The 12,986-nt window shown below is 54.7% G+C and overlaps 2 protein-coding genes across 11 annotated transcripts in view; both read right to left on the reverse strand.

Annotated features, from left to right (window-relative positions):
* Window positions 1-732: 732 nt before the first annotated feature.
* Window positions 733-3,611, reverse strand: KNCN (kinocilin). The gene is made up of 4 exons (XM_045859599.1): window positions 3,461-3,611; window positions 2,381-2,449; window positions 1,632-1,706; window positions 733-812 (listed from the first exon to the last, which is right to left on the reverse strand). Exons 1-4 carry the CDS (start codon window positions 3,609-3,611, stop codon window positions 733-735), a joined length of 375 nt encoding a protein of 124 aa, XP_045715555.1.
* Window positions 3,612-9,618: 6,007 nt separating this feature from the next.
* MKNK1 (MAPK interacting serine/threonine kinase 1) overlaps window positions 9,619-12,986 on the reverse strand; it is a 44,758-nt gene continuing 41,390 nt past the window's right edge. For 8 of the 10 annotated variants that reach the window (XM_045859531.1, XM_045859533.1, XM_045859538.1 and 5 more), the window contains 2 exons: window positions 12,314-12,357; window positions 9,619-10,993 (listed from right to left, as the gene is read on the reverse strand). In XM_045859531.1, the coding sequence (XP_045715487.1) occupies window positions 10,765-10,993; window positions 12,314-12,357 (273 nt within the window). In that variant the 3' untranslated portion in view covers window positions 9,619-10,764. The remainder of the gene's footprint in view (window positions 10,994-12,313; window positions 12,358-12,986) is intronic. The other 2 variants (XM_045859534.1, XM_045859540.1) reach the window with 2 other exon arrangements.

Genomic DNA, 12,986 nt, shown 5'->3' on the forward strand with positions numbered 1-12,986 from the left:
TTGATAGGTGCAGGGGGGCCTCCAGGGGAACATAAGCCAGGGCTTGGAGACTGGAATGTGTTTAGATTGTTCAGGAGGAGTGAGAGGGTAGGGGAGAAGAAGGGAGGCTGGAGGTCTTGTCTGGAGTCAAACACCAAGAGTCTCAAGGGAGGTCTCAGCTCAGGAGCCACCTCCTCCAGGAAGCCTCCTGTCATGGCAGTGACCACTTTGTTTGTCTAGGATTTCCCCTCTGGTTCACTGCTGCTACGGTCCATGAAGTTTTGATATCCCCCAAAATCTGATTCAGCCCTTCTATCCAGCTGGAGAGCCCTGGGGGCCCAGGGCCAGGTCTTAGGGGCTGAGTCAGGCCCCTGTTTGTGGCTCCGGTGGGCCTGTGGCTCACTTCTGTGGCCAGGCTGGAGCAAGAGACTGGGGTACTCCCTGGGCCTAAATTCCACTGAAACCAGTCAGTAGATCAAAAAGTGAAGGAAACTGAGCTGCAGTCCAGAGAGAAAATCCAGGTCCAGAGCCTGAAATAAGCCCCTGGCCGCTTAGGGCTTCCAGTGACACCTTGCTCCAGACCCCCGGTCCCCCACTCTGTGGATTCTGTTGCCAAGAGCCTTGGCCAGGTGAATGCAGGTCTGGCGTCTCCAGGGCCTGGTTCATCTCTGGTTTGGATCCAGGAGGGCTCTGAAATCGGGGTGTCAGGCAGGAAGGGAGGGCAGGGCAGGGAGCAGCCCCTCAGCCCCTGCCTTAGCTGTTCCCAGTCCCCCGGGCCCCTGGCTTCAGCTTCTCCAGGGTTCTGCTCACGGTAGACAGGCTGCTGCGGACTCCTGGGGGAGAGACCAGGACGGGGCTGCCTGAGTAGACAGATCTCTGGGTCAGAGCAACCCAGAGGGACCCTGGAGCAGAATGAAATAAAATAGCAAGAGAGGAGTGTCCCAAGAGGCAGTTTCCTGCCTGTTTACAGAGGCCTGGATGGTCTGAACAGCCCTTCAAGAGGACAGCAGCCTGGTATGAGGGTTAGTGGCAGCACTCTGGGGCTGACTCCCTGGTCTCCATTCTGGCTCCACTACTTCCAAGCCATGTCACTTAATTTCCCTGTGCCCCATATGTAAAGTGGGGCTACTTACAGTACCTTCCTTATATCATTGTTCTGAGAATGGAAAAACTAATGTATGTAAAGTGCTTGGAACATTGTCTGGCATGGGACCTTTTTTTGAGATTAGGCATCTTACTGCTGGCGGCAGACACTGTGGTCTGGGGCCGCCTTTGAGAGACTCCTGCTCTGGAATTTTCCAGTGTGCAGGGACGGGGCAGGAAGAAGATGCCCAGTTTCAGGTACCAGCTCTGAGAGCTGGATATCACAGTGGGAGAGGAGAGAGAAAATAAACTGGGGCATGGATGGAGGGGAGGGGAAGGGGCAGTGAGGTGCCTTCTGCCCAGGTGTTGGGCTGGGCAGGACGAAGAGGCCCGAGGAATCATTCAGCTCAGCTTGGAGCAAGAAGGGTTTTGACTAAACACATGGAAGAAACTACTCAACTCTGCGGGCTCTCTGAGACTGGGGCAGCCCCCTCTGCTACTGGGATCCACAAAGATGCTCAGGAAGAGAGGAAAAGGGGGAGATGGATTCTGGAATTTCTGGAACTTACCCTCTTTATTGCCATTGGCATTGGATCTTCCCTCCCCACCGTCTGGCCCTGGATGGGGGCGGATTCTCAGGCTCCCTGCAGGATGAGATTACCCCAAAACCCCTGGTCATGAAGCCGTTCTCAAATCAAGTCCTTCCTGCTGTCCAATCTCCATTCCTACAGCTCTCTTTGCTCCACTGCATTCCTTTAGGTCTCCCGCAGGATCTGGGCTGGCGTATATAGTGTTGGGGGAGGGGTGGGGGTGGAAGAAAATGGGCCATTGAAGGAGAAAATAGCAATTTTTTAAGGAGATGAGGGTCCTGGGGAGAACCGGGGATATGTAAAGCCCCATGTGATTGAGGGAGATGGGAGCGTGCATGCTGGGAGGTGAGAGGAAGTAGGGAACCTTAAAGGGTCCTAAGATCTTGAGGGAGATAGGTGTTTATGGTGGTTCCCAGTTGAAGTAGGGCGATCTGGAGATCTTGGAGGTTTGAGGGAGATGGAAAATCAACAGCGGAGATGGGAGTTTTAGGTGCTCTGAGCTGGTTTAGGCACTCTTGTGGCAGGCTGGAGTCTGCTGTGCTGTACTCATAGCAACGCCTGCACCATATACCCAAACACACACACACACACAGAGGCAACTCCAACACACAGAGCCAGGAGCAGTCACACATGTGGACACTGGTCTCCCACAGTGGACCCCAGAGTTACGCACAAAGGGTCTCGCACAGTCTTTGGCAGAGACTACAGGGAGTGGGGAGAAGACTCACCTATGTTAGGCAGGATGTGGTCCAGGTTGAAGCGAGCCTTCAGGAATGGGTAGGCCAAGATGAGAAGCCCTGGGGTGAGAGACACAGAGGGGTTCTGTGATGGGGAGGTTCCTGGTGGGTGCAAGCCGCTGAAGTGGGGGGTGGGCTGAGCCTGGGGGTGATTTATGAGGGTGATATTGAACATGCATGGAGGAGCATGAGTATGCAGGTTGGAACTGTGGGTGTGTAAATGTAAGCCTGTGAGTGTGTGCACCAGGAGTGACAGAGAGCAGTGCCTATTTGGGGAAGAGGCTACAGGTTCTACCCTGCCTTCTGGAAGTGGGCCCAGCTGCCACCACCACCACCAGCTCTCCTCTGCCCCACTCTCCTCCAGGGTCCCCAGGGTAGGACCAAGGTCTCCTTAGCGTGCTCCTCTCCACCCAGACCTGGGGAGGGGGTAGCAGAAGAGTGGCTCTTTCCCTACGCATTCCCACTTCCTCCCCAGACCAAGTGTCTATGGCTCTTGGCTGGAGTTTGCAGCTACAGATGCCCAGAGCCTACAAGCCTAGTGCTTCTGGTTCTGTTTTTGGCCTGGGTTGTTGGAGTGGGGTGAGGGCTGCTACTCAGCATCACTGTGGGGACATCAATGGGACTGGCCCAGATAGACAGATGGATAGATGTCTGGAGAGACAGATCTGCTGCTGAGACATAGCCTTAGTCTGATCTGCAACCTGTCTTGGCTCAAGGAGGGTCCACTGGGAACCCTGTCCCCTTTTTCCTGCTCTAATCAACCCACCCACAACGGGCTTATAAATCCTACCGCAGACCTGACAGACCAGGCCTGAGACTGGAAAGCCGTAGGGGGAGCAGCCAGAGAGGAATGTGGCAGCCTGCGCCCTCTTTCCTCTCTCCTTGCTCTGACAGCCCACGAAAGGAACCTCACCCAACTTTCCTCTCCCTCCCTGTAGCCCCCAAGGCTGCCTTGCTCACACCTCTAGCTTCCACCCTCCCCGACCAGTTCCTGTCATCTCAGTCCTCCCCTCCATTTCCTGTTCACCTGACCGTGCCCCTGCTCCCTGACTGAGCCCAGCACCTGCTCACCCAGACCAGCAGCGCCAATAAAGATACCACCCACAGCAGCTGCAGCTTTGGACACGGAGACGCCGATGATGATGCTGCCAGCCACCAGGCCAAGGGCCACACAGGCCAGCTGCAGGCAGCGGAAGTCTCTGTTGCTGATGGGGATGTCCATGTAGGCCTGCCCTGGTGCCGTGCCCTACCAGTGGCGCCTGTCCCCAGAAAGTCCTGGCAGTCTTGATCCTCTTGGTTGTTCTTTGTTGGAGTTCCACCTTCCAGGTGGGAGTTTCTGGCTAGTAAGATTCTGGGCTTGTTACCCTTAAATTTATCTGCAATTCTATCCCACAGCCTTCCTGAGTGCCCACCCCACCGCAACCCCACCTTGACCTAAGATCTCCTCCAGGTCACCCCACCTTACTGTTCATCTCCTAAAGGCCCCTTAAGCTGGGGACCACTTTGGGGACTCCTGTCTGGCCACATCTGGCAATGGCCACCAGAATTCTGGAGAGCTGGGCTTGCCCCATGGGGTCTTCTACTGCCAGCCTCCTCTTGGGAGAGCTCAGCCCAAGCTCCCCTGCCCAGATCATCCTGCACCAGCTCCCTGGAGCCTGCTCAGCTGCCACTGAGCCTTGGCCTATTAAAGTTTAAAGCAGCGGGGGAGGTTGGCCCAGGGGCCAGGCTCCTCTGAGATGCAGGCAGCAGGGAGGTGCTGAGTTATTCATGAGGTTGCAATGTGAGCGACTGCCTGGGTCCCAGAGGCCCACTAGGGCAGTCAGCCCAGGTTCCACTGCTGGTCCCTGGCAGGGCAGGATGAGCCACTGGCTTCACATGCAGTTCAGTAGCCAAGGATGTGAAAAGGCTCCCTGGCCACATGCTCAGGGCCCACTCTGCTGTCTCTTTGGCTTGGAGATGCACCTAGGGCCCCTGCTTAAAGACTGAGAGACAGAAAGATGGAAAGAGACCTGGAGGACCCTCAAGAGATAGGAACAAAGACTATGAAAGGAGGAGGAGAGGGGTCCTTTCAAATCTACTCCGCACCCTTGCCCTCCCTCCCTGGCCCACCATCCCATAACTTCTAGCTCCTAGGCAGGGCTGAGGAGTCTAGTTTGAGATCCTCCCTTTCTCAGTTGGGCTTGGTACCCACATCCCTTTAGTTTTTTGTGGGCTGAGAGTGTGAGCCCTTCTAGCTTCCTGGGAACCCTGGCCAGGACTGACAGGGAAGGGTAGTGGTGGGGACCACAGGGGAGGAGGAAACTCTTATGAGTTAGGGCTGGGAGAGGAATCGAAATTGGAATCAGACTGGGTGGGGGCTGGGTGTCTGTGGCCTGGGTAGGGAGACTGGAACATGGCTGGTGCCCCCTGACCTCTGGCCTGAGCTTCTCTGCCCAGCCTGTCTGACCTACTTGCAGGATCCACCGACTTGAGGCTGGGCAGTGCTCACCCAGCCCAGCCAGCCCAGCCCTGTCACACCCGCCAGTTCTAGCCCTCATCACTAATTTCATTCTCTGGCCCTATGTGGATCAGGGCCTCCCTGGGCCCAGAGGATGGCCCTGGCCTTAGCCCCGTACCCAGACACCTGGGCATAGTCCCCAGGCTCCCACCACTGGCCCCTCTATCTTCTCTTTGGGTCTCCCATTTCTCCCCACATCTGCTATCTGGCACAGCTGGGCCCAAGGTCTTTGCCTCCAAGGCTGCCTTGCCCTCCCCCTTCCCTTCTCCTCTGCTGTCCTCCTGTTGAGTGTCTGACTGGGACCTACAATCTGGGGCATACTGCCTCATCCTACAGGACGCTGCTCAGCCCGCGCCAACGCTGTGAAGCCAATTCTGATGGTGCTGGGTGGGCTGCCTGTCACTGCTGCCATGTCCCAAAGTACCCACCATCAGTCTTCACTCTCTCTGTGTCCCCTCTGAAGACTGTGAGCTCCACAGAATGCCATGCCTAGAGGGGACCTGGGTTAGGCTTCTGGACACAAGGCACAGGTCAGGGAAGCCCTGGACCCACACAACCACCTCAGATGGGCACAGAAGGGGGCCGAGGGCCCCATGGGACCTCTGTCTCTAATAGGCAGTTTCCCTGGTGTGGGGTGGGGGCCTAGGAGGGCCGGGGTCACCTGAGTGAGCTTCAGCTGAGGGAAGGTATTGCCCAGGTGCTGGAGACAGGCCTGGGCAGGCACAGGGATGAACTGAAAGGTGTGTAGAGAGGAGGGGTGCCTGCAGAGCACTGGTGGGCTCCCTGGGATGTGATCCTGGCTCAGAAGAGAAAGCTCTTGGAGGTGGACATTTCCCAGCCACAGCCACTGCTGCCAACATCCCCCATGCCTCTCACCAGGATGAGGTCTGATTATTCCTCTAATTAGGCATCAAATGACAGACCATGTCTCTGTTACACGTAATTGATCCCCCACTGGCTAGTTTTAGAAAGAGCAGTCAGAATAATTGCCCATGGAAACGTGTTCCTGAGATGTCAAGCTTTGGGGATCTGAACACCCTCCACAGAGGCTCCGTTCCCACATGTGTTTGTAGAACCCGGGTGGGCAAGGCCTGTGCCAGCTCCTCTCACAGTGTAAGGCTGAGGGTGGTGCTCCCGCACCACCAGCAAGACAGAGGCTCTCGCTAGCCTGCCACATCTCCCACCTTGCACTGTGGGACTCGGGCCAGCCGCGCCATCCTAGGTCTCACTTGGCTGCACTTGGGAATGGGAATGGGGACAGCAGAGGCTGGAGTCAGGGATGCTTGTACATTGTGAGTGTCAGATTCCAGAAGAACACTGTGACCTCTAAAAGCTGGAAACCAAATTCCAAATTAGAGTTTTTCTTGGACATTGTAAATCCCTCAGGGCACAGTATCAGTTACAAGATCACAGAACCCCAGCACCATGCCAGCTGCTTCCTAGAACTGGTGAGGAAACTGAGCCATGGGAGTGGCAGGGCTGTCCCAGGGTCCCCGCTGGGGTCCCTGCTCAGTTGGGGAACACTCTAGCATATCTCTGCCCCAGAAATTCTAACTTATCTTATTTGAGACGAAGGAATTGGCAGCCTCACCATCAGAGGGAGATACTATGTCCAAAAGAATCAGTCCAGGCCTTCATCTTTTCCCTCATCATGGGAGAGCGTCTCTAAAGGCAACTCGGAATGTTGTGACGCCTGCTCCTCCACTGACTACGTATGTAGAGAGGAAAGCTTGCCAGTTCTTGTCTCCGTGAAGGCTGTGTCATCTCTGAAAGAGGGTGGTGATGTGCTTACTACAATAGGTAAATGAGATGGAAGCTCAAGGCCCTAGAGCTGGGCCCCTCACTGTTCCCCATGCCACAAGCACCAGAGCCCTCCTCCCTGAAGCCCGGGTTCCCCAAGCCCCAGATTCAGGGTGTGACTAGGCCATGGGTCACCACCGACTTGGTCACACAATCTCTCTTCATCTCCTGGTGAGGCCAGGACTGGGGGGCGCCTGCCTCTGAGCTTTCCTTCCCAGATCCAAAAGTAGCTTGTGGGTGGGGAGGAAGAGTGGGTGAGAGGACTCAGCTTGGTTTACTTCCGATTATTTTCCTTGAGGGGTGAGGACCCTGGAAAAGAGCATGATTAATTCACTGATTCCCTGGGGGATGGCAGCTTTCCTGGGCTGTTTGGAAGCTGAAGTTGGGAAGCAGCTTCCAAGGCAACTGCTACCATGGCAACGAGAGTACCAGCCATGGGGGAACCTTGCTCCTCTATCCCCTCTAGACCTAAGTAGCTGGAGCCGTTGGCATGGGACCCAGGCACTGCTGTTCATGCAGCTAAGTGTGGTGAGGGACAGTTGGCCAGGAAGGAGGAGGGGCCCCAGAGCTCAGGCAGGTGGGCACCTGGAGGGACAAGACTTGATTCCTGTGCCAAGGCCCCAGATGGGGCTCATACAGGAGTCCCTTGGTTCTGCTTAAACCAGCATGGGGGTGAGGCCTGAGGTCTCAGACGCTCCACTGTCTGGGGTCAGCTCTCTCCTGCTGTCCAACCCAAGTGTGCACCCTAGATCCTGGGAAGCAGCTGCCACAGTTCCAGGTCTCAGAGCCTCCCGCAGTGTGCCTGCCACATCTGCCTCTGCCTGGCAGGGCCAGGCACACGGCCTGGTCCTCAAAGGGCAAGGCACTTCCCAAGGTTGCCTAGCGAACAGTGGCAGAGGAAGGACTAGAACTCAGGGACTCTGGCTCCTACATCTGCCCCTTGGGGACAGGGGCCCCACCCCAGAGGGACAGAGCTGCCTGTCAGCAGGAGGATCCCACAAAGGGCCAGAGGCCAGGCCCGTCTGGAAAGCCCAGGCCTATCTCTACCCACACAAGCCGAGGGCAGGGGGAAGGCTAATCTCCATCACTAGGACTCAGTTGAGTAAATCTGCCCCAGGAGATAATAATAAAAATAACCAAAACTATCACGGTCAACAATTATTGAGTACTTAACTGTGTGTGCCTGGAACTGCTCTAAACATTTTACATTTAGTGATTTATAACTTTCACAACAGCCTGACCAATTTTTGGTTAAAGAAACCGAGACCACCCCCCCAGAGAATAAGCAACCTGCCCAAGGCCCAAAGCTAGTAAATGGCAGAGCTGGGATTTAAACCTGGACAGCACAGTTCCGGGCCCCAAGCCTCTCTGGAAAGAATTCCAGTCCCACCTTCCTAACTGTACAGTCCTGGAGCAAGCTATTTTTTTCCCTTCTCTGCTTGGTTTCTCATGTTAAGCAGCGTAAAATAATAGTACCTTACTGCTGTGAGAATTCAATGAGATGTTGCCTGTAAGCTTCTCAGAAAGCATGTGTTACTTAGTAAAAAATAAGCACACACTAATGCCAGCAAAACCAGAGTGGATGCAGCAGCACGTAAGCAGGGGACTGGAGGATGAGAGGGCCTTGCCAGGAGGACTAGGGTGAGGAGGTGGGATGCAGAGGGCTCAGAGGCAAGAGAGAGCAGCTGGAGCTTCGTGCAGGGGGGGTGGGGGTGGGAGGGGGAGTGCTTGGTCCAGGAAGACCCTGAAAGTCACACCCCAGCTGGGCCAGCCTGAAGGACTGACCAGGTTGGGGCTGGAGTCTAGAGGCAAAACTCATACCCTGGTTCTGAGTCCACAGGGACTGGGAGACTTTGGGCCAAAAGGCTCAGATTCTGCAGGCCTGATTTCTTCTTTCTTTTTCCTCCCTTCCTCCTTCCCTCTGTCTCTTTTCTTCCTTCTTTCTAGATTTTATTTATTTATTTTTAGAGACAGGGGGAGGGAGGGAGAACGAGAGGGAAACATCGATTGGTTGCCTCTCACATGCACAAAACCCAGGCATGTGCCCTGATTGGGAATGGAATCTGCAACCTTCTGCTTTTCAGGATGATGCCCAACCCACTGAGCCATGCTGGCCAGGGCCAGGCCTGATTTTCTAGCCCATCTCACTCAGGGCAGATGAAGACAGGATGTGGGGGGTGGTAAGGGTCCCCGCAAAGGGAACCTGCCACAGAAAGTATGTTATCACCAACATGGAGGCACTCACAGTACAGGACAGCTGGCAGCTGGGCCCATCATCTACCCCCAGAGTGAAGAGCCCCTAATCCCAGCTCCCCAGGGTGAAGGGCACCCAGTCCACTGCCCTGACGCTCAGACTTCCCTTTTGCCACCTCCTTGGGAAGTGATAAGGGCTCTTTCTGCCTTAGCCCTTTCCAGCCTGGTTCTGGGGATTTCATGGGACAATTTCATGGATGTGAGGCACCCTTTTTCTTTGTAGCCAACTCTGGAAGGACAAACACAACCCCGGGGACACAATGGAACCTCAAGGGCTTCGAGCTGCTTTGGACAAAGGGGAACTTTGTTCCCACTTGGGTGGGTGGGCTGGGCTGTGTGCAGAGCACGTCTGCTACAGCAGGCTTGGAAGCCAGCTTGTGTGATGGTTGCTGACGCCACCTCTTCCACTGGATGGGGAGATCCCAAAAGGCGGGAGCTGTTTCTTACTCATCTCTGGGTCTTGGCACAGGCTAGCAGATTAACAAATGTTTGATGAATTTCATTTCCTCACCTGAAAAAGAAAAGCAATCGCTCTCCTTCACCCTGTGTTATGAATCCAATCAGGCACTACGTGTAGAGGTCCTGACAAGGGGCACCAGCGGGGATCGGCCCCTCTCCAGAAGGCCTGTCTCCTCTTCAGGTTTGCAGGTAAAGAGAGGACTACCAGGATGGCCACGGCAACAATTGAAAAGTTTTATTAAAATTTTTATTAAAACAAGCTCAACATAAAATAGCATCATTGTGTTGTATAAAGTCTGACATACACATGTCGATTTTCTTCAGGTAACTCAGCAGCTCAGCTTATCTGATCCCAGGCTAGCCTTCATGCTCTCTGGCAGGTGGCAAGCTCCAGGTGGCTCAGAGCAGAGCAGCTGGGCTGCCTTGGACCTGGCTCTACCTCAGGCACAGAGCGCCTTGTAACTGCCCCAGACCTGTGCTGCCTTCCACACTGGGCCTGAGAGATGCAGTGGCAGACTCGGTCTCTCAGGCGCTTATTATCTCATGATAGCTTAAAACCAGTTAGAATAATAGGAAACTGCCGATTAAAGCCTTCCAAAAGCATGGACATTCAGCAAAAGGAGAGGGAGCTTTTGCACGCTCTGGCAAGTCCATGGGCTTGCAGTGGGAATTCAAACTCCCATCTTTGGTGGAAGAGCATGGTTAAAAAAACCAAACATTTTTAAAAACGAAATAATACTGACTTTAGAAGCAATCCCAACCAAACAAGAAAGAGGATGATAAATGAGGGACACATTTCGGTCACGGCAAAGAAAGATTATGCGCTTCTCTGTGCTCCAGACTGGAAGACTGGTCTGGCTTCTGGATGCAAAGTCTCTCTGCCCTTCCCTGAATTGAGGGGATGTCTTTGCCTAGCCCTGGGGGAGGACATCCAGAGGACAGAGGAAGGTAGGACCGACTGAGAGGGGGTGACAGTGCAGGGAGGGAAGAGCCTCTGTCAGCTTCTCAAGGCTGGCTCCCTGAAGGCTGCAGCCAGTTCCTTCACCAGAGCAGGCTGGATCCAGGATCTGCAGGCGGGTGAGCAGGTGGGCAAGAGCCCAGCAGAGATGTCCCTGCCTCAGGCGATTATGCAAAGTGACAAGTGATTGCTTTCCTTTTCAAAGACAACCCCTTTGGAAAAAGCTTTTTCCTTGAGGTCTCTGGGGGTATGGGGGTTGGGTGGGAACCTCAGGGCCTTGGCGGATGAAAAAGCCCTGCTGCAGTCACACAGCAGGTTCCTCTGCCTTCTCTGAAGACTTTGGCCTCACAGGTTTCCGGGGGCAACGCCTGGACAGGCCTAGGGCCTGAAAGGTGTGGCTGGAGCCGGTCAGAGAGCTGTAGGTGTCGATCCCTCATCTCCACTGCGGCCTGCCTGGGCCAGGGCCCGCCGACGGGCCAGGCGGGACTTGGAGGGAGGGGAAAGCTTCATGGAGCAGAGGCCCTCGGCCAGTGCCTTTGACTCCTCTGCCAGTTCATTCTCCTCGTGCTGAGACAGCTGGCGGTTAAGGGCAATGGCCTCTGCCGCGAAGAGCGTAAGGTCCACTGTGCTGCTATTTCTGCAGGGATGGAAGGGAGAGCAGAGAAAAGAGGGAGACAGGACTCAGTGGCCTCAGCCAGGCTGGCAGCTCCTCCACACCCCCACCAGCTGCTGCAGTTCCACACTCCCCTGGGTTTGCCAAGCCGGCACAGGCTGCTCTCTCCGGAGTCACTCTTGCATGGGTTTGCAGTCTGATTTCACTGAAGCCGCATTGGCTTTGACTCTCAATCACTGTCCTTGGACTTAAAGGGGACAAGTGCCCCTTTCACTCAGAGCTCCCTCCTCTGCACAGAGTTCTATCAGAGAAAGGGTCTTGGCACATGAAACCTGCCCGTGTATATATCCCTCTACCCCATCAGGGCAGGGAGCTTCAAGAGCAGGGACTGTGCCTTTGTGTCTGTGTCCCCAAAAGCCAGCTCAGTGCCGGCACGTAACAGGCACTTTGAGTTTGCTGAATAAATCTGCTCAGGTGGATCTGAGGTTTGGAGCCTCAAAGCATGTGGATGCAGCTCTAGAGAATCAGGTAGGAACCCAGGATGGGCAGTGGCATTCTGGCTCAGATGAATTGAAATGATAAATGTGTAAGACTTCCCTACGTAGTTCCTGGAAACTGGCCATGAGGCTGGTTCCTGCAGGGGTTCCCACAGTGCTCTAGCGATGGCCCTTTGGGAATAGGGCAGTGCTCACGAAGAATGTAAGTGTTGAAAGGAACTTAAGTCAAACAGATCCAGGTTCAAAGTCAAACTTGCAAGGCTACTGTGTGGCCCTGAGTAAGTTAACTTCATCTTTCTGTTTCTTAGTTTTCTAAACTATGAAATGGGATAATAGGAACACTTGTCTTTGAAATTTTTCCTGAAGACCGTTATGGATATAATCTTTGTACCATATCTGTCATGTGGTTAAGTATTTACTATACAATGGCCATTATTATTATTGCTTGTCTAGTAGTATATATATCACATTTGATACCACTGCCTTACAGTGCCCCAGATTCCTGCTGCTTTCACCAAACCATAGCAGCAGAGGGAAAGCTTGGTGTAATAACCCACAGACAAGGTCTGTTTGGGGGCTGCAAATGGTGATTTCCAGTTAGGATTCAAGTGTTCTGCACACAGCCTGGGAGAGGCCTTGAAGGTGCTAGAGGGCTGGGGAAGAAGAGATGAGGGAGACATTTACTGCAGGGGGTAACGAGAGGAAGAGAAGTCGGGAGAAGGGAGGCCAGGGAGCCACTTCAGGAGGATACCTGAGCTCCCCATCCCCCACCTTCATCCTAACATGGCTGAGAGCTTGAAAGTCAAAGCCAAGGAAGGAAGGGTGTTGGGTGTGGTGGGAGTTTTACCTCTGGAGGACTTGCGGCGTAGGGAGTCCCCTTTCTGGAGCCTGCTAGAATGGGAAGGATAGATGTGTGGGTAAGCTGCCCCCTCCTTCAAGAGCTGCCCCCACCCACACCAGCACAGAGTGGGTAGGTTACTACCGGCTCTGACCCAGCACAGGACCATGGCCAGGCTTGCCTGCAGGGTCAGATCTTCCAAGTAGAGAACAAGCAAGGAGCAGCCCTCAACCCAGCTGCCTCTGGGAGGAGAGCCCTCACTTTGCCTGGCAAAGCCTTAATCATCCCCTAACACCCAGCTCTAGGGCCTTCCCCTGTGAGACATTCCCATTCCCCGCCACCTCCCATCCCCTGCCTGTCCAGAGGAGAGGTGGGTGGCCGTCTGCTGGTGCCCCGAGCATCTGCCAGGCTATCCTGTCACGTGCTCCCTTGCTTCCCTCTCCCTGTCAGAACACGACGGCAGGGCTGGGTCTCACTCACCCCACTGTGACCGGTGCCTGACACTGTGGGCACTCAGCAAAGAGAGCAACTCTTAAGTGGCTGCAGATTAGCCACTCAGAGACACTGGACTGCACCCCCACCTGTAACATGGGGCTGTTGGGGCCACGAGGCTGGCTTGAGCCTGGCAGATGAAGGAGACACAGTGACTCCCAGGAGGCCTGGCAGACCCCTTGGAAGGACA

This window comes from Phyllostomus hastatus, unplaced genomic scaffold (genome assembly GCF_019186645.2).
Source record: "Phyllostomus hastatus isolate PE091 unplaced genomic scaffold, TTU_PhHast_1.1 phas_scaffold_182, whole genome shotgun sequence".
Classification (NCBI taxonomy): Eukaryota; Metazoa; Chordata; class Mammalia; order Chiroptera; family Phyllostomidae; genus Phyllostomus; species Phyllostomus hastatus.